Below are 23,185 nucleotides of genomic sequence, written 5' to 3' on the forward strand. Positions count from 1 at the left end.
AGAGTGATGCAGCAAAGCAAAAAACCCACATCAAATTGAATATGAAAATGAACACACCAAATTGTCCTCATTACGTTATATCCTAAGAGCAGAGACTTACGACTTCATCCTTTAAAATGGAGACTATTTCTGTTGGGACTATCTCCTTCACACGTAATTAAGAACATTATGATTGCAGATAATTAAAAGCCTAAAAGATCTGTTGGCCTGAAGCAGTGTCTGGCTGCACCACTGGAGTGGGTCAGTGACAGACTTTACTCCACTTTTCATCTAGGTTTATTGACTAATCGTTTGTTTCTCATCTTCACGTTAGCAGATTTTAAATCCCCAGTTCAGAACAAGCGCTCAGAGAAGTTTGCAATTTAAGTATTTCCCATGTATTACACCATATGCTGCAGGCACCTCCCTGTAGCTTGCATACTGAAAATGCTTACATACATACAGAAAAACAAAAGGCGGAGAGAGGAGCCTTATTCCCCTGCACAGATCTGCAGGCAGCATAAGCCACAGCCTACACTGCCAGAAGCTCATTTATCACGTACCACAACAATGCTAGTCGTTCCTGTAGCTGCCCAGAAACATCAGTATTACAGTTTAAGAATTCATATGACTTACAACCTACTTCAATACATTCAGTTGCGATCAATGATTATTTCTCTGCACGTCAGTGGTATTTTTCTTTGATTACCTAGCATTTAGCAAGAGGCAGCAGATTACAAGATACTGTAGATTAATGTGCATGACCCTTTTGTTTCCTGGGAAATGTAACAGAATTACACAAGCTCTTTAAGTGGATTCAAAGACCTACAATCAATGTGTTGTTTCCCTATTTCTCAGTAAAGCTGCATCTATTATATTAATTTCATCATTTCTGAAAAAGAAAATTGACAGAGATATCCATATAAGCAGATTAAATGATTTAAATTGTAGCGTACTAGATCAGTCTGTCAGAGGTTACAATGCTTCTTTTAAATAAAGCAACCAACCCTTACACCAGTACACACACAGAGTAAATGTTTTAGTAATTCTACTCCTTCCATAGGGTACAAACCTACTGAATCAAAAATGAGGTTAGATTTTTTTTTAACGCATCATTCTTTTCTGGAAGAAAAGGCTTACAAATCTAAGTCAAATAACACGCAACTAGCAAACTACCACCGAATCTGAAAACAAGCACCACTGGAGCTACGTCAGCATGTCTGTGGCAAAACAACAAAAAGTGGGGTTAGTAGGGTGCATGCTGGAAGCAGGATGGGGAGGCTACAGAGCAACCCAGGCAGTAGAAAGGAAACGAGATCTTTCAGCTAACTGGCAGTTTACATTTATGGAGTGTGCTGAGTGAATTTACAGAGGCGCGTTGGCTTTCAAACCCGGCTGAGAGGCTGAGGTGGGCACTTCCCTGACAGCACCAAACGGCTCCCGTAGGCTCCGGGCTCCCCTGCGCCCGTGCCGCGTGTCACCAGGGCAGCCGTGGGACCCCGTGCCAGGGGGTCCCGCTTTGCAGTGGCTCTTGTCCAACCTTTAGAAACCCCAGCTGTAGGAAGTTACGTAAATACCACAGTGTGTGAGCAGCAGATTTAAAAAATACACATTTATGTTTGTGTGCATATATATGTACACATACATTTATATAGTATATATAAAGACTGAATTTACCATAACAATAATAATTTTCACTACCTTGACTTTTCATAATAGAAGCCAGTTGAAACCACAGTAAGATGACTACATGCTTTACATAAACTCAGAGTTCATAAGTGATTGTCATATTCATTCTAAGTTCCAAACACTATTTACAGTAGAACAGCCTGGGGTGCCTTTGTACCCATGGGAACCAGTACGGCTTCAGTGTAAACCAAGAGATCAGACTATGCAGTCCCAGATACGTCTGAGAGGGCCAAAGGTTCTCACTGCCATCTGGATGCAGCTGTACATGTTTGGAAAACAATCATACTTGGGAAACTGCTAGGTACGTGTACACAATATAGATACACAATATATATGCACGATATTCAATACTGTGAAATTGTTCTGGAAAAACTCTCAAAACACACAGAACATGTAAGGAAAATGTCAAAGTAGCTAAAGAGAGTAAGCTTTAAATGAACCTTCTCCATTTTTCAATTTCATCCTTACTACCCAAAGACTATTATACCATTTAACTTTTCAGTACCAGAGAATTAGGTGGAACAAGTAACCGTCAGAAACTTGCACATCTGCATAGAGCAGGCATCATTTCATCTTCAGTTCTACCCTCCACAGCTGTGTATTTTACCACTCCAAGTTTTGACCGATAAAGCATCGTACATGGAGACTAATAAAAATTGCCTCCCAAATCTTCCCATTCTCGGCTAAGCTAACTATGGACTCTCTCAAGCTGGACTGAATTTTGTGACTGAGACAAGTGCCTAATGAAACATGAAAGCAAAGCTCAGGATTCATTTAGCCTCATCTGTAATAAAGTGACAGGCTTCCTGCTGTTCCACTTATACACCTAAACCTTTGCCTCCCTTGTTGGCTCTTTGATCATCCTTAAATCTCTGATGAAAAACGATAAATGAGTTGACAATGCCTATTACTCAGTCATTTTCAGTTTTATTTTAAAAAGCACTGGCTCTTTTCTTGCCTTGAAGCACTGAACTAACCTAACCAAGCAGTTTGTGGGAAGGAAGAACTACTACTGCTCATGTCTTACCCGGAATCCAGTATGTATCGGCAACACTAAATTAAATATATTTTCATTAAGCTCCCCGAAATCAAAAAGAAAAAAAATTTTAGAAGGAGCCTTCAGTAATAAAGTATTATTATAAAGCAGAAGACATGTCTTTGTGGGCTTCTGAAGAGCTAAACACATGTGGAGAGCACCTCAATTTCATGCTCCATCCTAAAGGCACCAACAGCAATCTCGGGGCTTCCATGGCCAGCTGACAGCAGCAGGCACAGCTGAGAGCTCACCCGCTAACAAAGAACAAAGCCGAGTGAAATTGCTTTAATCAGACACCTCGTGACCACCAAGCAAACAAACTTGTTTGTCAGAAACATCTGCTACATCTAAGAGACTGAGCAGTGGGCTAGCTGCCCATTCTTTCCAGTATCAGAATACATGTCACCTGATTAATAATACTGCTTGTAGGATTACAAAATAAAATTATTTAAGTAACATTTCCTGATCGAGATTAATTATCTGCACTACACCAGCCTCTGGCAAAATCTTGTCATAAAATATCAATTACAGCTAATTGAATTCTCCATAAAGATGAATTTAATTGAGGAAGAGAACAAGACAGATTTCAATACTATCTCATTTTCGGGTGTGCAATGCTCCAGTGATTGGGTAGCAAAAAAATTCAGAGGTGAATGAAATGCGACTTAATTTCTTTAGGAAAAAAGGCTTATATTAACAGGTCACAAATTGAGTTGATTTTATGCATCTGTTCCATGAAAGCATCAGCCAAAAATCACTAAAGGCCAAAGAGCATACAAATAACATCAAGAAAAGAAAATCAAATAATTAACGTGAATGGAAACAAAAGCACCTGCTTGAAACACTAGAAATTAGCAGAGGACATGTTTTTCATGAAAAATATCATGTACAAGTTTTCGCTTGAATATGGAAAGCAAACATAATTGTAGGAAGAAATGGTCTGTGGTTGTTTGACACTTCAGCTTCTCAGCTTGTTTAGTAAATACAGGTAATTATTTTCACATTTTCTAAAATCTTATACTCAACTCTAAAAAGGAAAACAGCAGCAGCCGTATTTTACAGAAATGACCAAGGTAAAACATTAATTGCAGATAATATATTAGCTGAGCACAAAGAACGAAGCCATACTAATCAGGATCTTTGAAAACTAGCAGCTTTATTTAATAGAAGGATCTTCAGTGAGTACCCAAATGTTTGCTATACACTCACTACACAAACCAAAACATGTGAGCTGTATAGCTACTCTTTCCTTCTGACCCTGTAGCATTCTGTTGTGAAAAAAAACAAAAATAACTCACTCTGAGTGAGTCCCTCCCATCCCCGAGAAGGTCTCCAAAGTCTCTTTTAAGGGTCAGCGAACGAACATCTCCCCGTTACGGGGTGGAAACTGAATGGCAGCAGGACTGAGTCATAAAAGGTCAACTGGTAGCAGCGAGCAGCAAAAACTCTCACCCAACCCATCAGATGTTGTTTCTCCTTGTGGACTGACTCAATTACGTTCTGTCTCCTCTTTCTCTATCTGTTTTTGCCAGCTCATCGGAACCAGTGGCCCCCTGCGAGCACGGTAACGCCGGTGGGTGCCAGGCCTCCTCCCACGGCGGGCAGCGGGCCCTTCCCCGGGACGGGCCGGAGGCGAAGGGGGAATCAAAATCAAGCTTCTGTTCAGCCGGGTCACATTCAGCTATTACTCTTGCAGATGATTCACACTTTCTGAGCAGCTGTGCTTGCTTAGATTCCCCACCCAAGTACTGAGCAACTGCTGTGAACGTTTTGTGAAGTTAAAAGATATAAAACATTCCTGTACATGAGAGAAAAGGTCCATAAAGCCAAATACCCTGTAAATACAGGTGTGGTACCCTTAACTGAATGACTGTAATTAATTCAGTAGAGGTAGAACCTTAAAACTAGAATTTCTGCTGCTTTGAGAGCAGAAACATCTATTTAACAGTTTTGAGATTGTTTCATGCTGTTTTTGAAACAGTAATTAGCAATTTCTTTATTTGAAAACCTACTAGACATCACCTATGGATTCGTTTCTTGCCAAAATCTACTGGAGCCTAGGAGAAGTATTTGTCTTGTTCTTAGAGTCCTTTCTACGTGACCATCATACATCTGACAATAGGATGTATAATGCCCCATATGGCTATTCATATATTGTAAAAGATTTCTCTGCAACATATTCTGCATTACAACTTGAGAAAGGCAGAGGCAGACCAAACTACACCAGTAAACAATGTATTTATGATAACAATTATAAAACATATAAACAGCATTGCCTGTAGGGCATGCATATTTATCCATTTTGTCATTCCACATGATCAAATACATATCCATCTCTAGTGTTAATCACATGCAAAAGTAAATATAGATGGCTTCCTCTGTTTTCATCTACAGCTACATGTAATAAACAGGCCATATTTGTAGTAACTGACTTACTGAGACAGCTTTAAACAGTCTGCATTGGAGCTCCCTCTAGCCACCATTTCAGGAACTAGTCAGTTACTGTAAAAAACTCGAAAAATTCTAACAATGCTCACAATCCTGGCAACAACGTAAAGGTAGTACTTTCACAGATGCTTGTGTAGATATTTCTGGGCTTACATTTTCTGAGAACTTCCTGTTCCGTTTCAGTAATTGAGGTTAAAAAGGGCTTCAAAATGGTCTGTTTGGCAAATCAAAATTATGTAACATGAATGTCACCCTTTCAAAGCTGTGAGTCAGGAGGTTTCAGAGGGCACTAAGCTTTTTTGGGCATCTTCTGAACGCAGCCAAGGCCCTACCTCTTGACAATGACCTCTACGAGTCACCTCAGTGCTACCTCAATGCTACTTCATTCTGATCAGCAGGTTACATTCTGCCATCCCCAGCCGCCTGCTCAAGGAAGGAGCTTCCTTGGCCATAAACTATATACGTAATTCCAATTAATTATCAATCTTGAGTTGCTTGAAACTCTGGCAATCCATATTCAATTACACAGCTAGCAGAGTGGCTAAGGGAAAATTTTAAAAGCTTCATTTCGGTCATGCTCAAGATCTACACCCTACTACACTTTTCTTCTCATGTCATACAATATTTTGCTTCAGCTAGAGTTATTTTAAAGTCCACTTTGGGAGATGAGTCTCTAATTTATCACAGTTGAACTGCTGAGGGTTTTTTTTTTGCTCCATCTAGTGGTGCATAAAAATCCATACCATTCAAGCACAAAGTGCCTGCACATGCTACTCTGAGCTGTTTTAATGACTTCCCACAATCAGTTACAGAGAGAAAACAATACATGTGCAGAAAATAACAGCAAGCCAGTAGTTGCTTTGTAAAACTGAAGTCTCACCCACCTATTTTAGGCAAAACCACCCAAAAGAATGTAAAAGCTGAACACGTTTGCAAAGGAGAACTCCACACTGCAGAAGAAAACCAAAATAGCCTGATCCTAATAGGTGCAAGTACTTAAATGTGCCAAAGGAGAAATTCTCTAACTGAATTCCTCCAAAGCAGCAGCTTTTCTTCGGTCCTCTGAGTTCTTGGATTAAGACGTTTGGCTTATAAAAATAGGAAAAATGCCGTTTCTACTCCACCTTCCATACTATAATGCACAATAAGACAGTCCTCATTCTTCACAAAAACAGTGCAAAATCATCCAGGAATCAGGAGAAAAAGGAAATTTTTCCACTGGTACCTTTCTCTGTTTTATAATAATGTGTAGCATTTAGGTCATCTACTTTTAAACTCTGGTTAACTACGAGAACCCCTACTGGGCTCTAGCGCTAAATCCTGAGATTCACAGCATGTTGTATTTAGCCAGCCATTATTTATTTAAACAGGAAAATGTTTACTTCTGCATTTTGGACTTTCACTGCACCACAGAAGGTCAGCTTCTCTATTTGCTCCACGATGAGTAAATGCCATGATTTGATGATACTATGGATACCAACTCAAATTGTTTCAAATGCCAGCAACTTATAATGACACTATTTTCCCTTAATTGGAAAACTACTGGATACAAACCAACCAATGATAGTGTCCTGTTACAGCTAATAACACTGATCAGTCTGTGACTTCATTTCTCCTGAGACACATCATTAACTACAACCACATTCAAGATAATCAACCGCTGTCTCTTCAAGGCAAAAGGGCTGGCACCCAGGGTTGGTGGTTTTAATTTTCATGTTTAAATAGTAGTCTTTCTTCTTCGTTGTCCTTTACACAAATATATAAAAGATACTTACTGAAAGATTGGACAAATCCTATCCTATAGAAGAGAATAATTACAGTGCTTCAGTTCAGTACACTGAGTAGAGAGAGTTAATTACTGTTTACCTTCAGGAGGGAAATAAGCAAGTCAAAATATCAGAAATTCCTAGTGTTTCTGTCTTTGGGAAGCAACTCTGTGAAACTCTTAATTACAGTAGTCAAAGACAAAAACTGTGAGCAACATTCAAGCATTTCAATGTTTTACCCTACCCAGTAAACATTAGAGCAATTCCAGGGATATAATAAACTGCAGTAATCTACTACACAAGTTTTGCATATATAATTTTCAAATTTTACAGTGGGAATGGGAGTACTTCATATATATTCTAATGCCAAGTAATTGAGAAACACACAAAACTGAGGAACATTCAGTACCAAATAATAGAAGAACTCATATATTGATTACAGCCTTGCAGTCAGAATAAAGGACATAGACAAACTTGCAAAATCATACAGGCAGATTCGCTTTCTGCAAGCAAATTCTTCCTTAGGCCTTGGACACTTCAGAACTGTACCTAACGCAAGCACAAGAAAACATTTAACATGAAGGATAGAAACAGCAGATCAAATCTAACTGAAAAGCAAACAAGATATTATGTTTTTTGTATAGACCTTCAGAGTCATAAAAAAAGCACATTATACAGGATGAGAATGAGCCTCATGCTACCTTCACAGGTCTTCCCTTTTTGATCCTGATGATTCTCCTTTTATCCCATCCTCAACACCCCATGAAACCACAAAAAAGTATCAGGTTTTCACCCTACACCCAACCACCTCTGTCTTTATATGAGTTGCAGACGGTTTGGAGTAATATTTTAACTCACAATAGCAACAACAGACTTAAGAGCCTTTCCCCACCATGCCCCCAACAGTTTTTCTTTCTTGCCAGCTTCAGGCTAGTAAATGCCACTTCACAGAAATTCTGTTTCCTGGTATATCTGCTTGGGCTGTTTCAGTTTGGAAGATCCGATCAGTAGAAATCCTCCAGTTAAATTAGAGCCACCAGATGTGTCTGGAAAGATGTAATCAACAAAGTGCCTTCTGGGCAATGGTAACTTGGAATCTATTCTTAGACACCCACGGACACATTCACATTTATCTGGTTGCAGTTATGGGGCCATTCAATTCCAAGTTCATTCCTTTGATGACGTTCTTGTGCACAGCTTAGAGAAAACTATTTTCATTAATGAGATAACAGAAGTACATGAGTAATGATCTTGTACTTTTGCTAATGCTTAATACAAGACTTCCACAAACACAGGCAAACAAAATTAGAAGACAGACCTCAAAGAAGTTTAGAAATGCAATCACTCATAGCTAGAGTATCTGCTGTAATGACATAAATGTGCTGGTTCCCCAGCATAATCACAAAGCAAAGAAAGAATGGTTGATCTCTGTGTTGCAACGTTCATAAAACATCTTGTTGGTCTTTGCCCAACCTGGAAACAAACTTCTAGGAGTGTTGGCAGTAAAAACAGCCTAATACAGTCTAAGAAACAGCTCCCCTCCCACCCCATATCCGCAACATTTGGGAGAGAAGAAATCACATTAGTTTGTACCTTTCATACCACATAACCACGTACACACAGTAACAAAACTCAGAGTACACTTATAAACTTATGGTACTGTTTATTTTATTTCAAAATAAACTGTGCATTTTATGTATTTGTTTACAGTTTGTGTGTGTTTGAAATACCGGACACAAGGAAGAGAGCTGTAGAAAAGCTTGGAGAGGAGATTACCACGCACTGATGGCAAAAATTTATGGCTGTGACATTCTGAATAACTCAAACTTGACATGAATCAGAATCCTATGGCATCCATGCAAGTGTCAGTCCCATACACACCAGTAAGAGAGGAGAGATGGACTATACAGATGTAGCACTGACTGCACACTTAGCGACCCCGAGCTTCTCTGTTATCTTGAAGATGGACTACTAGACCCCGAAGGTGGACAGCAGAACTGGTGCAGAACATTATCTTCCCTGCCAAGGAAGAGGAGGGCAAGAAAGGAAAGAGACAGAAGAACAGAATCATAGGGAACAGCATTTAGGAAAATAAAGCTTGAGATTTTTTTGGTTTTGTTTTTAAATCCACAAACAGCGTAACTTGTTTGTAAGTACCATGCGATTAACTCAGTTCAATCTCAGAAACATGACTTTCAACACAATGAAGAACAACCAAATGAGCCCAGGCCAACACTTAAACTCTGAGGCAAAAAGCTCATTTGAATGAGCAATTTCTGTTTCTCCCCGTATGAAAAATGACATTAAGTAATCACATACATACCAAACCTACTGTGGCCATGGGTCCTTTAATTTTAACATGCTTAAAAGAACCTTTCCACAGGTATTTTCACTGCCCATAATCTGCTGAAAATGCAGAACAGATGCATTCCCCTTCTGCTGGTGATTTACATACAGAAATACTGGTGATTACCAGATCTGCACTTTCCTCCTCCCCCCACTGTTTAAAGCAGAAGGAAGAACTGTGTTCCCATGCAGAGTTGCCAGCATCATGAATGGTGCTACAAACCAGAAGGCACAAAGGCTATTAAAGAAGCAGTTTGGAATACCTACATCTGTAATGCTGTAATGTGCTTTATGGCGGGTGGAGGAAGGAATGCCGGCTTAGCAGGAAGCTTGTATGAGGTCACTTCTTTATCAGTAACACAACGAGTGGTCATTTCCTTTAAACTAAAGAACAAGCTAAAGGAGGAGGATGGAAAGGAACACAATGAAGGAAGAAAACCAAGAAAATCCCAAAACAAACAGTAAATTTCATGATATACTGCCAACTCCTGATTGTTTTCAGACAGCTTGCTGTGTATGAACAAAATTCACCATTTTTGCATCGCTACATCATGTAGGCATCAAGTGGAAAATTACAAGTATTACTATAATTATGCCAGCTTTCCTTTGCCATAGGGTTTGAACACAGATGCCTTATACAATCATCTGAACCTCATACTGACTTAGCACAGAGTATATGATTTGGTCAGAGTTTCGTTCTGTTTTGCTTTGTTCATCTGCATATTGCATCTTTCTTGCAATATGCTGGCTGGTCTGAGCGATGTTGCTTTCACTCCTTTGTTCAATTTGAAAAAATACTGTCAAGATTTTAAATCTCTGCATATTATAAAGAGAGGCTACAGTGCTTAAATGTGCTAAGTTATATAGCTAGGCAGTTGCTATTCAGTTAGAAATAAGATTCCTATTCAACATTTTTTTGTAGAAAACTTCAATAAATAGTACAACTACAATAGTACAATGGATTCTGAAGTACAGCTCCTGCAGCTACAGGTTCACCTGTGACTGGAAACTACCACGGGACTGAGGAGTCTGCTGTGTAGCGTGGGATGACTTTATACATGCTTGTAGGAAGGACATGTGAAATATTTGTGATGTGTCTAAGCCTGGGAAACAGTATAGTGCTCATCAGTGGAAAAAGTAAACCGAGAATTGCCTAGAACCAAATTTATCTATAAATAGGTATTTTTCACTTTCAGGAGTCTAAGTAAAAAGTTCCCAGTTTTCCCTGACTGTGCCTAGTGTGCAAGAATTCTCACCAAGCTCTTGAAAAAACTTGTGAAAAACCAAACCACTCTAATACAATATAGAAGCATCTGTCAGCTAGACATCATTGTATGTTAAGCTTCTGTGTTAACCAGTTATGGTAACAAAATAGCTACAATGCCTACCAGCAGCTCAGACAAAAAGAAATAGCACAATCATTCCTTCTATCATCTTCCATACAGTGGTTTGTTGCATGTAACCCAACATTACCTGGTGAAATAAAGATTCCACATTAAAATTTCACATAAGTACAGTATTTTCAGAATAATGTTTTTACCTCCCAGAGGTGCTGATTAAACATTAAGCAGGTAGAGACTGCAAGAAAATGATGGGATTTCTTTGGTACTATAACATCCTTTGCATTATCTTTTTGTTTTCACAGGTATCACTGGGGAAAAAAAAAAAAAAAAAAAAAGAATAGAAAAATCTCTAGCTTCACGATTTTGAAAATGGTCTCCGGACATGATAAGGGCATCTAATTTAATATCAGAAAGATGGAAGGTAACGTGTATGGAGAAAGGAATGAGTGATAGCCAACATTTCATGCAAATCAGAACAAGGAAATAATAGTTATGAATAAACACATCAGATGCAAAGATGCTTAGATATTAGTGGTAAGCAAATTTGTCCACAGTTGTAGTTGCATATATAAGCCTATTGCATATCCATACAAAGAATACAGATATGAATAAGACTTTATATCCCCAAGCATGGGCACTCTTCTACATCCTATCTCCCTGTGTAGAGCCATTCCTACAGCCACTTCTGCAGTAACACTCACCACAGAAAAGCCTGGATAGCTGACAGCATTAGGCCTACAGGGCATTAAAACAGAAAACCAAATGAACTCCCCCCCACACTAATTTCAGTAGAGTAGGAAGCCTTCTCCAAGGGTGGGCTGGTGAACTACCCTCAGACCCTCAGACTGTAAATGAGCCCTGTACGTTCAGGATTGGTGTAAACAGCTAAACAAGGAGAAGGTTCAAGTGATACAGTCCAAATTGACAACTACTGGGTGCACAAAAGTGTGTGCATGTTACTGGCATCATGTATCTAGCACCTATACAGATAGACTGAAGTACTAACTGAAGTTTGTTTAGAAAGATGTGTTTAGAAAATGCTGGGAACAGACTGTTCTTCAAACAAGAAACGGAGGTGATTAAATTTACTTTCTCTGAATGCCATTATATCTCTGGGCTTTGCTTTGCACATACTCTAGCTGCAAGGCCGCTAAGATAACGCAGGCCTTATCAAGCAAGAGGCTCAGTAACTCAAGTACAAGACTACATCAATCCAGGGCCTTTTGGAAGCCTCTCTAGATGTACCACTGTTTCCTTTACTTTGCCCTCCACAGCAGACATAAAACCTGTATTCAAATGATCACTAACAAATACAGAGCACCTCATGGAGTTTGCAGCTTCAAACAAAGTACGTTGCTTTTAAGGCTCTACTTTGGGAGGTGAGAAGGGCAAGGGAGACAAAGAAGCCAAGCTACAGACATTACTGGTATCTTTATTATTATTTTTTTTTATTTTCCAAACAAAACTAAATAAAAAAGATCAAATGTAGGAGGCATATGGGCCAGCTGGAACACAAACAGACAAACAACTAGTGGGAACTACATGATATGCTTAGGCTTCCTAAGACTTTTCTTATAATAGGAGAAGGCAAGATAACTGTATTACTCCTGTCTATTTTGAGCATTGCAAAATGAGCAAGCAAGGGATTACTGCAATAGCTGCAGTTATTAAAAATGCATTATTTCCCTATTAACAATTCAAAACAGATGCCAAAGATCGTCTTGACTAGAAATAAAACTGCTGGAGTGAATAAAACATCTAGCAATTAGCTAACAGCAAATCAGAGATGCTCCAGATTTCACTGTAGTGCATTCATTAATTGCTTCTTTCAGAGCAAATTTAGTTTTTAATTCTGGGCTACAAAATTAATCCCTCTGTGTGTTTTCTAAATAAAGCTTCAAAACCAAAGTTAGACAGAAGCATCCATTTCTGTTAGTTTTGTTTCTAATGATTTCTATTTATAAATTGATAAATGGGAAGACTAAAAGTGAAATTTAATACTATTAAATTTAGGTGGAAATGTAAAGCCCAATGTTGTTGGTGTTATAGTAGCTAACTTTCATTCACAGAAATAGGATTCCCATATACAAGTCATTTACAAAAAAAGGTGCATAAATTGTACTTGACTAAGAGTTTACAAATGTAGTGATGTCAAGTTGCAACAATCATTTTGGATACAACAGTTTCAGAAATTTAACTCATGGGTACACCAAACAAATTCCTGACATGAGGAAGACTATAACAGTCTGGCTCTAACACAGCACCGCGTTTGTGGGGTAGGATACTACCTGGGATGACGTTAACATCACTGTATAATTTGAAATTAAATTCTACAGAACAAACTGGCAGCACGTTTCTCCTTCCCCAAAACAGAGTGCTTCAGGGTAACAGGATAATTTGTGTTTGAAGGGTCTTCTGGAGTTATCTGTCATCCAGTCCCCTGCTCAAAGCAGGCGAGGGCTGTGTCCAGCTGAACTGAGTCTTTCTGAAGACAGAGACACCACCTCCTCTCCTGGCCTCTGTCCCAGTGTTTAATCATGCTCATAGTGAAATTCCCCCTCCCTCGCCTTCTATCTAATTGGAATTTTCCTTGCTGCAATCTGGTTTCGTTGCCTCTTGTCCTGTCCTCTCCCAGAAGGGGCTGGCTGCACCTTTTCCACACTCGCCTATTAAGCAGCTGAAGACAGCACCAGCCCCGAGACTTCTCCAGGCTGAACAGCCCCCGTTTCTCTCAGCCCCACCTCACCCATCATGTCCTCTGGCCCCCCAACACCTCGGTGGCCCTTTGCCAGACTTGCTCCAGGATCCTGCTGTCTTTCCAAAAGGCAGATGCTCCAGAGGGGGTTTCACAGGCGGTGGCAGAAGGGAGGACATGGCCGGGGCTGCTGGCCCCTCTTGCTCACACAGCCCGTACGTGGCTGGCCGCCCTTGCCACGGGCACACTCTGCTGACCCCCTAACATCTTTGGCAAAAGCTCATCTTACACCCACGTTACTCACGCGTTGGGCTGGGGAAAAAGAGGGAAGAGGAGAACAAGGCCATGCCTAATCCCTGAACTCCCTTATCTAATCACTCATAATAAAAAAGGAGGTTAGCACAGACCACGTGCTGCTGGTAGACCTAGGCTGGTTAGCCAGGAAAGGGGGTGAGCGAGATGAGGAGCACATCACCTTTCCCAGCAGCCAGTGACCGACCCGTTGATTGCCCCATTACTGTCAGGTGAATATGAGCATCACTACTATATTATGAATTGTTGAAAGGTCCCGTATCTCCACTGCTTCTAGCTGAGTTACGGCTGTATATGTACACACAGTTGGAGAGTTGAAGACCTCAACTTCCTTGAGGGCAAACAAGGTCAATGATGTGTTCTTTCACACATCCCAATCCTTAAGCCAAAGCTGTAGTTTTTACGGCATATGTTTGGGCATTATCCAAATCTATACATTGTTCTACACATTAGCATTCTCAAAATTTTACATGCTTTACAGGTCCAGTCACACTTTCGGCATTCATTTTTTTACCGTACATGGACAGAAAGAAAAAAAAAAAAAAGTAAGTTAAAGAAGTTTAGGATTTTTTAATCATGAAATTATACTGATGTAAGTTTTAATTCCAGAAGTACTACTGATAAAAATAATAACCTATGTGAAACAAGATATTGGAACACTCAAGAAACAACTGGTTTCCCCATCAATGTTCCTATAGGAAGATCTCTAACAAATCCTTAAAATTAAAGCATTATAAACTAAGGACAAAGGAAAAACAAAAGCCTCATTAAAAAGCAAGTGGGGAGTCTAATCACGTTCAGGCTCTGCTCCTCACTGATGGAATACTAAGTTATCTTACAACTCAACTATGGATTCACTGCCACCAAATAAAACTTAAGAGCTCTGATGAGATCAAAAAACAAACATACAAACAAATGCTGCAATGTAAAACAACAGGATGAATCCAAACATGCATGGTTAGAGAGAACTAAGAGATGAAAGATTCAAATCAGAAATACGTTTATGCATTTACAGATTTAGGATTCATTGTCTGGTTTTGTCTTTCCTTATTACCAGAGCAAAGTGATTTGATTTTTCAGCACCAGACTTCCAATATTTTGATATCAATATTATTCATGAGCTGGCAATTATCATTAAGTTAATCACTATTAGTACAAGTAAAAATTAAAACCAGTTTTTTCATGACATGGACAATTTCTTAAGAGTTTTCACATTTCTAATTACTTATATTAGCTGTCCTTTGATGCTTCTATAAGATGACTTAAAATATACACTGGCACTGACAGTGCATTGTACTAAGCTGCATAATTACTGCTCTCCACATTCGATCAAAGAGAACTTGGAAAACACATAGTAAAGACATGTATGTTAAATGAAGCATTATTAGCTGGAAATCATATGTTTTTTATATGTTCAGAGCAGACTCTGCTTGGCGTCAAGGGCCTGCATCCGTTTAAAACCCCCTTACTTCCATTTAAACCAAAGGGCAGGGCTGAGTATTTTGCAGGTCCATGCCTTTAACCTTCAGAGCGCCACAATATATGGCTTACCTCACGTACTGTCGGGAAATATTCAGGGGTTAAAAAAAGTGTTGCTCAGAACAACATCAATATCCTACATAAATTATATAAACGTTTCAATATGTTTGTTATGTGAGAACTAAACCTACAATTAGCTTCTTCCTACCTTTCAAAGAGTCTAGGGGGGATGTGCCTCTTAAAGCACATGGGGCTCATTTTACTGTATAATTCAAGAGTGCCTGAGAGAAGTGAACAGAACTATCCTACGAGATGCTAAAAATGTTTGAAATCTTTTTCTTACGCTTTTTTTTTTCTTTTAAATCTTAAACTACTGTTCCTTTTCTCATGTCAAATCGTAACATTAGATCTCTCTTCAAAAATAAAAAGTGGGTGGACCATATCTACTCTTACCTGTACTCTGAGTGTGTGGCAGGGACAGCTAGCTGGGTATGGTACAATGGAGCTGGACAGCAAAACTGGTGCAGAGTATTTAAAGACCTACGACACAAGGAAAAACACAAAGTCAAACCACCAAGTGTTTAAAAAGGGGCTTTTTAGGGAAGAGCAGGCGCTAATAGGGATATTTGAAACTCATGACAACTTTGAATGAAATTTGACATACAGCTGTCAATTCTGAATCCCAGGAAATAGAGGGAAATAGTCCCATGGTTTAAATATACACATGAAGAATAAGAGTGCTGAACTGTTGCAATGAAGAATCAAAGTTTTGTGGCAAGATTAAGATAAAATGCCAATTTAAGAGTTGGTTTTTGCCTTGCCATGAAGAAGAGGCAAAAGCTTAACACTGAGGGTTAAAATTCCTATGGAAATGAAGCTTCAGACTTGCACGTTACTCTGCACCAGTCAAGCTGTTTCTTTGTTAATGGAATTACAAACACAGTGCTCAAACATGAGGAGGAATGATGCGATGAATATGGACACAAGCTTTCCTCAAGCCCAGCAATTATAAACATATTGCAATATGCCACTTATAAATTTGAAAGAATTGAAGTTTCACCCAAGATTTAGCAATATTCTGAAATGTACAATACTAATTTAATTGCTGTCATTTGTTCAAAACAGGGAAAAATAAAAAAAGCTTTGCAACACAAAGATATTCTGCACCCCAGATTGTTATGTTTGTATTGCTTCATTAAAAACAAGGAAGAGCTGCAAAACAAGACAAGGCATTGCATCCGAAGTAAAGCTTAGAAAATCTTTAAGCAACACAATACATTTCTCAGCATTTTTGATGATTGTGCCAGGAAATATTAAACAAGGTTTAGCACAGTAAGTCTTCCATGATAAAACCACCTAATCAAATTTCTTAAGACACAGCATTCTTCTAGGAAATCATAAAAAAATTAATCAATATTCCTAGCTCTTAGAGTGTGCACAGATGGAAGGAGTAGCCATTAAATTGAAAAATCCTCATCTAACTTGTAAACGTCCAAACTGATTATTAATAGAGTATGTGCATATGTGTATATACATGCACCTCTTCCCCCCCCCATATTTTGCTTGGCATCTTGAGAAATATTTTAGAAGATTGATTTTGAGTCTTCTGATCCCTGAGGCTTAAAGTAAATCCTGTGAGGTCACTTATAAGATCAAACAGAGTGGTTAAGCAAAAAAAGTCAGGCTTTGTTCAGAAAGGAGTCAGTTACTAATCCTTTTTAAAAAACAAGGTCAGCCTGTTCTGATTTCTGTTGCCAACAGTGTGTCAGCAACTGCATGGCCAAGAGGAGTTGGATTTTCTGTTTAAAGATAGCAACTGATGGTAACTCCTATAAAGTACTTGAGCTTTTGGAAACAGAAGTGCAACACAATTCAGTCATGAGGCAGACTGCCATCATGGGACATACCCTGCTAACACCTCATTGCGTGCAATTACTAATTGGTGGCACCTTCAAACCATGTGGAAAGGTGACCAGAACAATTCTAAAGAAAGATGGACAGTGTTACTGAAAACATCGATGGACCACGATAAAAGCAGTTAGAACACACAAAAGCTGTATTTTCTGACAAGAAACACATAAATATTCACACCGGTAGCTCCACACAATTCACAGAACCAGGGCGGTGCATTCTAAGTGTGCATTGCACAACAGTCTCACATTGGGTAGGGAAACGAATCACACTGACAAAATCACTGCCTCCTGCTTTGTCAATACCTTTTTTTTTTTTCAGTAGAAGCAAAGGGAGGAAATTATTATGAAAGCGTCCCAGACTCCCTTCCCGCCACTCTTTTTTTCCATGCAAATCTCTCTATTCTCATCAATAGTACCTCTTTTTTTCAGAGAATAAACCAGTAAATGTATGAAAGAATCTGTCTGGATTCAGTTCTGCTCAATAAAGCATTCTGAACAGAGCATGCTCCTGGTTATTCCAGAAAGAATCTGCTCACAAGGCTCCATAGATCTGTCCTACTCTGACTTTCCTAGGACCCAAAAAAACCTAACCAATGAAGTTCTCCCTATAATCTCGGTTTGCTAATCTGCAGTTAAGGTTAATACTCACCTATCACACAAGACTGGTTAGGAGCTCAACTGCTTTGAGTTTCTTTTCGAAGGTGCAGTAGAAATGCAAAAGTCCAGTCACCTCGATAGCAAAGGTTTGTCAAGTAGTAAGTACAGTGGCACTCTGTGTGTCATAGGTGTAGGTGTTGAGTAGATAAAAGAGATGACAACATTCAACTGCAGGCTTGTAATTAAGTTACCACATATCATTGCTGTGTTCCAATAAGAACATCTCAGATGTCAGAGACATATGTTCAATACATAAAGTTAGATTTCAGCCATTTCTTGGGGCACTCAAAGATGGGCTCTTTGTCCAACTAGTTACAGAAGCAAACACTAGGTTTCGACTCTGCTCCAAATTTTAAAGTTCAGGGATAACTCGACTCAGTGTTTTGCTTCCTCTAGATCCCACTGACTGATGACCAATCAGCCCGACAAATTATGAGGCTCAGGCTTTACAGCCTCTGTCATAAGACACTAATTTTACCCAAAGCAAATCCACCTTCTGCTGGCACAGTCGAAGATCCAAATGTGGCATGTTGTGCCTTCAATCACCTGCTAACAGTACTTCTACTCATTTACTCCTCTAGAACATATCTGAAAAAGTTCAAGATTTAAATGCCCTTTTTTAAAAAAAGAAACTATATAGCTAGATTTTTCAATCAGCCTTCAACACAAAGTTTGCATTCAACATAGAACTGATTTGCTAACTTGTAACACCTAAAGACATCAGAAGAAATACATTTAAATAATTCAGAGGAGAAGTAATCACTTCCCCCCTGTTCACAGTATCATAGATACTTGGCCCAATTAAGTTTAATTTCTACATCTTTCATCAGTGGTCTTCAAAAGATGATTTAAGATTATAACAGAGCACAACTGCTTCAGCACTGACACAAGACAAATGACTAAATTGATGAATGCTTCTTCCAGTAATTACAGTTTCTGAAACATTACCGCAACATCCCAGTGGACGTTGAAGCTTTGCAATTTCCCGCTTCCAGGTCAAGTTTCTTCCAGCTCTCCCCAAGTACTCAGGGACAGGTAACTGCTTTTCAAAAGAACTTTCTTTAAACGTTGAGAATGGGCTCAAACAGTAAAAACAGAGCCAAATCTAAAATAAAACCTTAAAATCACATGTCCCTCAGGATACCAACATAATGAGAAAAATCCAGGTACAAAGTATGCAGTCACAAGGTAGGTTTAACTGTTCCTCTCACTTCTGTATAAATTCCATTATGTTTTTCATTAGAAACCACTCATTTAAACCACACTTTCATATCCATCAGCAACCAGAAATGACCACTCTTTTTATACTTTCTGTACTAGACTCTTGCTTAGATGTACAAATAAAAGGAAAGAGATTACTGATCATCACAAAAGCTACAACCATAGTGTTTTTTTTCTCTCTCTCATTTTCTCTTACAATCACCAACAAGGCTCCCAAACTCGGTAGTCTGTCTTTTCAATGCTGGTTTTAAAACAACCTGGGAGAACAGAACAGCAGTTTGTTGACTTGGAATTACTTTTGCTTTAACAGGCTATCCTCTTACTGTTTTCAAAACGTCCTCTTAGCAGGCTGGGCACCATCCTGCTGCCGCTGGCAGCAGGGCAGTGCTGCCGTGCCACCGCTGCGGCCAGCACCACCTTCACCCTGCGGAACCCTGACTGCCTCCACAAAGCTTGTCCTCCTCACTCTGAATGGCACACAGTATTTAGTACAGGATATGATAGCCAACCCTTTTTTATTTTGCTACTGCTTAACTTTAAGCATGTGTAAATCTGTGAGGAGGTTGACAGCATTATTAAATCATCAGTGTCTTAGAACTTCTTCCTAACAAGATTATCAGCTTTTTAACAGAGAAGACTGAGAGACTGTTGTCTCAGATACTTAGTAAAAGTGTATTGGTACAGGACCACAGCTGGGAGAAATGTCTTTTTATAAAGTTAATGATGTGGCCGATGACAGGAGTCTACTAGGTACACTTGTTCATCTCAACTGCTGCATTTTTCTACAGCCATATTACTTCAGACACTATTCGTCTTCTTTGTATGAAATAACAATCTGTTCACCTCCATCTGCCAGTGTTCTTCCTTTTCTTCTGATACATTTTCCATGAGGGGCTATGTTCCAATGAATATGTGCAAGCACTAGGAAAAATTTATACCAGCATAGCCTTCTGTATACCTGGCACTAGTCAACACGTACCCTTTTTAAAATTAGCTTGTAAATAGCAGAAGTGGTAGACAAGCTCATCCCCTGTATAAGCACATTCACTTCAATGTCATCTGAGCTAGCTAAGAATGATTTGGTTGATTGGACTCATGCCTACAAGCTAATAAAAGGATTACTTCCGTTTCTCAGTATTTTATCCTGATGAATAACAACATTATTTTACAAGTTGAGAATTTTTATTCGCACGTCAATCCAGAGTTATGGCTACAGCTGAGATTAGAAAAGGCCATAGTTAAAAACTAGGACATCTGTCCTGTTCTTGTGTAATAAATCTAGCCATTTCTTTATCAAGAAACAAAATTCGAAATATAATCAAACTGATCAGCAAATAAGTGACGAACAATAAAAAGTCATAGCAATACAGACTCGTATTGACTCCAGCTAAAAGTCTGCTTTATTAGCACGGTCATTAACATGCTAGAAAGGCTTTCAGAACCAACACACTGACAGAGCCCACAAGACAATTTGCTTTTTGGAAACTCACCCTGGGAGATAAAACAGCAGATAGCTTTATATGGCAACTCATACAATCTCCTCATAATCCAAGTTCAATTGTAGTTGTCTGTGGATATGCCCACTAAGAGGTGATTTCATACACGATCCATTCACATTTGCAAGGACCAATTCCTGCTGTTCTGACATCAAAGATATTCCTTGCACTACTCAAATCTTCACCCAAAATACGTAGGGCAGTAGGATTTTGGCTTTCAAAGCAGCACTGAAGAAACTTTTCTTTTTATTCAGTTCACCCCACTTTATGTCCAGCAGTCTGTAGCCAAGTATGTCAAGGAGAGGCTGTAGTGGCATATAGCAATTACTATGGGTTTTTTTCACAGTGTTCTTATTAATTACAGTCTTTTCCCTACACACTTTTTTGAATGGCAACTATACAAAATTAAATGCTGTTATTGCTTTTATGGTTGCAGATGTAAAAACCTTACAGTTCACATGTACTGGGAAGAGATCGTCACACACTGTAGAAGACTACAACTAATACCTTTATTCCTATCATTTTCTTTCAACCAGATGGCTTTCCATACACAGCTTCTTGGATGTGAAATCACAGAAAGGTAACAAGACAACTCATCGCAAGTAAACATCAATATAATTACCTTGCACTGTAGTCTGAGAGTCATGAAAACCGCCCAGGTATCATACAGTAGCACAATCATATGTTCTAGACCTGCCATGTTGGCATCTCCCTCCTTCCATCTCTGTTCCCTCTCCCATGCAGTAGTCATATAACCTGGTTAAAAGCATTATAGGATAGGATTTTTTTCTTAATAGAAATTAGAGATAGTTTCACTAGCTATCAAGGATGCTCAATAAAATCTGCAGTTCAAAGAGATCGGCACACGTAGACTAGAGTACAGACCACCAAATGGTGCTCAAGAATACAAAAAAACTCGGTTTTCATCAAAACGAGTAAATATCAGCATTTGTACGTGTTGCACTATAAATGCAAACTGATAGGTTCTTGTTTTGAATAATACTACCCTGCATCTATTTCCAACTCGAGCATCCACAGCTGGATTTTTCAAAGGAGTGATTGGATACGCTGACCTCTCCTCCATTAAAAGGGCCTTAAAATAATTACCATCTCTTGGGTGGATAAAACCAGTACCATCACATCATAATAAAGAAGAAACATCAGTTATTTTTGTCCCATCCTAGAACACAATGCTTATTAACATTATAGATAATTATTTTAAAAATAAGTATTATAAACTGGTTTGGTTTCATGAAAATGAAATACTAGGATACATAAATAGGCAAGAGGTAATTCTTTTGCATCCTAGCCAACGCACAGTTTGTAGGCAGCCTCCAATACTGGGTTAGATGTAACTAGGGTGAATTTAATTAAGATTGTTAATATGTCATCACTTATAACTAGGAACATTTATTTCCCTTTTGATTAAGTCTTACTACAAAAACATCTATTCTGAAGGGTGATGTACAATAAATTACAGTACATGTAAAACGCACTTGTATCATCGGTGCTTACTAGTCACTTTCAGCAATCTGTAGAAAAAAATCCACACAGCTCAAAGCCAGAAATAAAGAAGAGCGAAGAGACATGAAGCTTATATGATAGAAGGAAAAAATCTCTTAGATTAAATCAGAAAACTGATAGATTCACCGCATCCTTTCTATATTTCCCACATCATTAAATTAGGTCCCAGATTTTCTCAAGAAACTACAACTCCCATTACAAATTACAGCCACATTTATAATATCACAAATCCATAGTCATAGAAAAAACAAATCTAAATAGTGATATCAATACCTCTGGGATTTGGAGCTCATGAAAGAGGAAAAATAGTAACGTACAAAGAATGAAATGACATGGGTATAGCATAAGAGATTTACAACAGGGCAAACCCTATTACTTAAAACAATGGTACAACGACATATGTTCTATCAAGTGCAGCAGCTGAAAAAATGCTTGTGCTAATCCTAGTAGTTTGACATTTCTGTTTAGCTTTTTTTAGAACAGCAACAATCTAGCGTTTTACATTTTATTTTTAAGATGTAAAAGAGACCTATTCTTTTTTTAAAAGGCAAAAGTCCTTAGCATGTGTATCATTAGAACATTGACAGATTTATAGAATTCAAGTTTTCATCTCAAAACTTCCTCATGCATTAAAGAGCTGGTATATTTAACCGTTTAACATACAGCTTTAGTATTCAGAACAGATCAGTTTTAAAGAATGTGAAGATTTTGTATATATATGTTCTAGAGAGTTAGTTCTAAAAAAAGCCCCTAGGTTTACAATTTCCTTCTTTTCAACCATCAGCATCAACTTTCTTAAATAGGAGTTAAAATACAGAATTATAGGAGAAGTCGTAGTTGCTATCTTGTTTTCTACAACAATGTGCTGAGGTAGGTAAAAGATATCAAACATGTCAGCAGTAATAGAGGAAAATACTGTACAAGACGGTTCTATAAATAGGACTGCAACATCACTGTTAAAAAAGAGTAACCTACAGAGATTAAATATTCTTTAGCACCACACGATAAGCACTATAAGAAATTCTGTCCCCTGCTGAATGTTACAAAACCCCGAAATCCCAGAACTCAAATTAAAATGGAGTCTAACACAAATGTTACTACTACTCCCTTGTATAAACATACAACATTGTATTTAAAGCTGATTCATGTATACTTGGAAGACTACAACCTGTTTTCCAAGTTCACTTTTCTTATTTCAACTTCCTATGTACAGTTCCAAGTTTAGTTTGATTTTAAACATTTCAACTTAACCATTTCATACCTTCACCATAAAACAAAAGG

At 38.5% G+C, this 23,185-nt stretch overlaps 1 protein-coding gene across 10 annotated transcripts in view; it reads right to left on the reverse strand.

The window, feature by feature from the left end:
- The window catches only part of IQSEC1 (IQ motif and Sec7 domain ArfGEF 1), a 352,024-nt gene that overhangs the window by 170,450 nt on the left and 158,389 nt on the right, over positions 1 to 23,185 (reverse strand). For 6 of the 10 annotated variants that reach the window (XM_032995874.2, XM_032995862.2, XM_032995863.2 and 3 more), the window contains one exon: positions 15,547 to 15,633. The exons of the other annotated variants lie outside the window; for them this stretch is intronic. In XM_032995874.2, coding sequence (XP_032851765.1) covers positions 15,547 to 15,633 — 87 coding nt within the window. The remainder of the gene's footprint in view (positions 1 to 15,546; positions 15,634 to 23,185) is intronic. 10 annotated transcript variants of the gene reach the window in all.

Source organism: Tyto alba, unplaced genomic scaffold (genome assembly GCF_018691265.1).
Source record: "Tyto alba isolate M040663 unplaced genomic scaffold, T.alba_DEE_v4.0 Super-Scaffold_49, whole genome shotgun sequence".
NCBI lineage: Eukaryota > Metazoa > Chordata > Aves > Strigiformes > Tytonidae > Tyto > Tyto alba.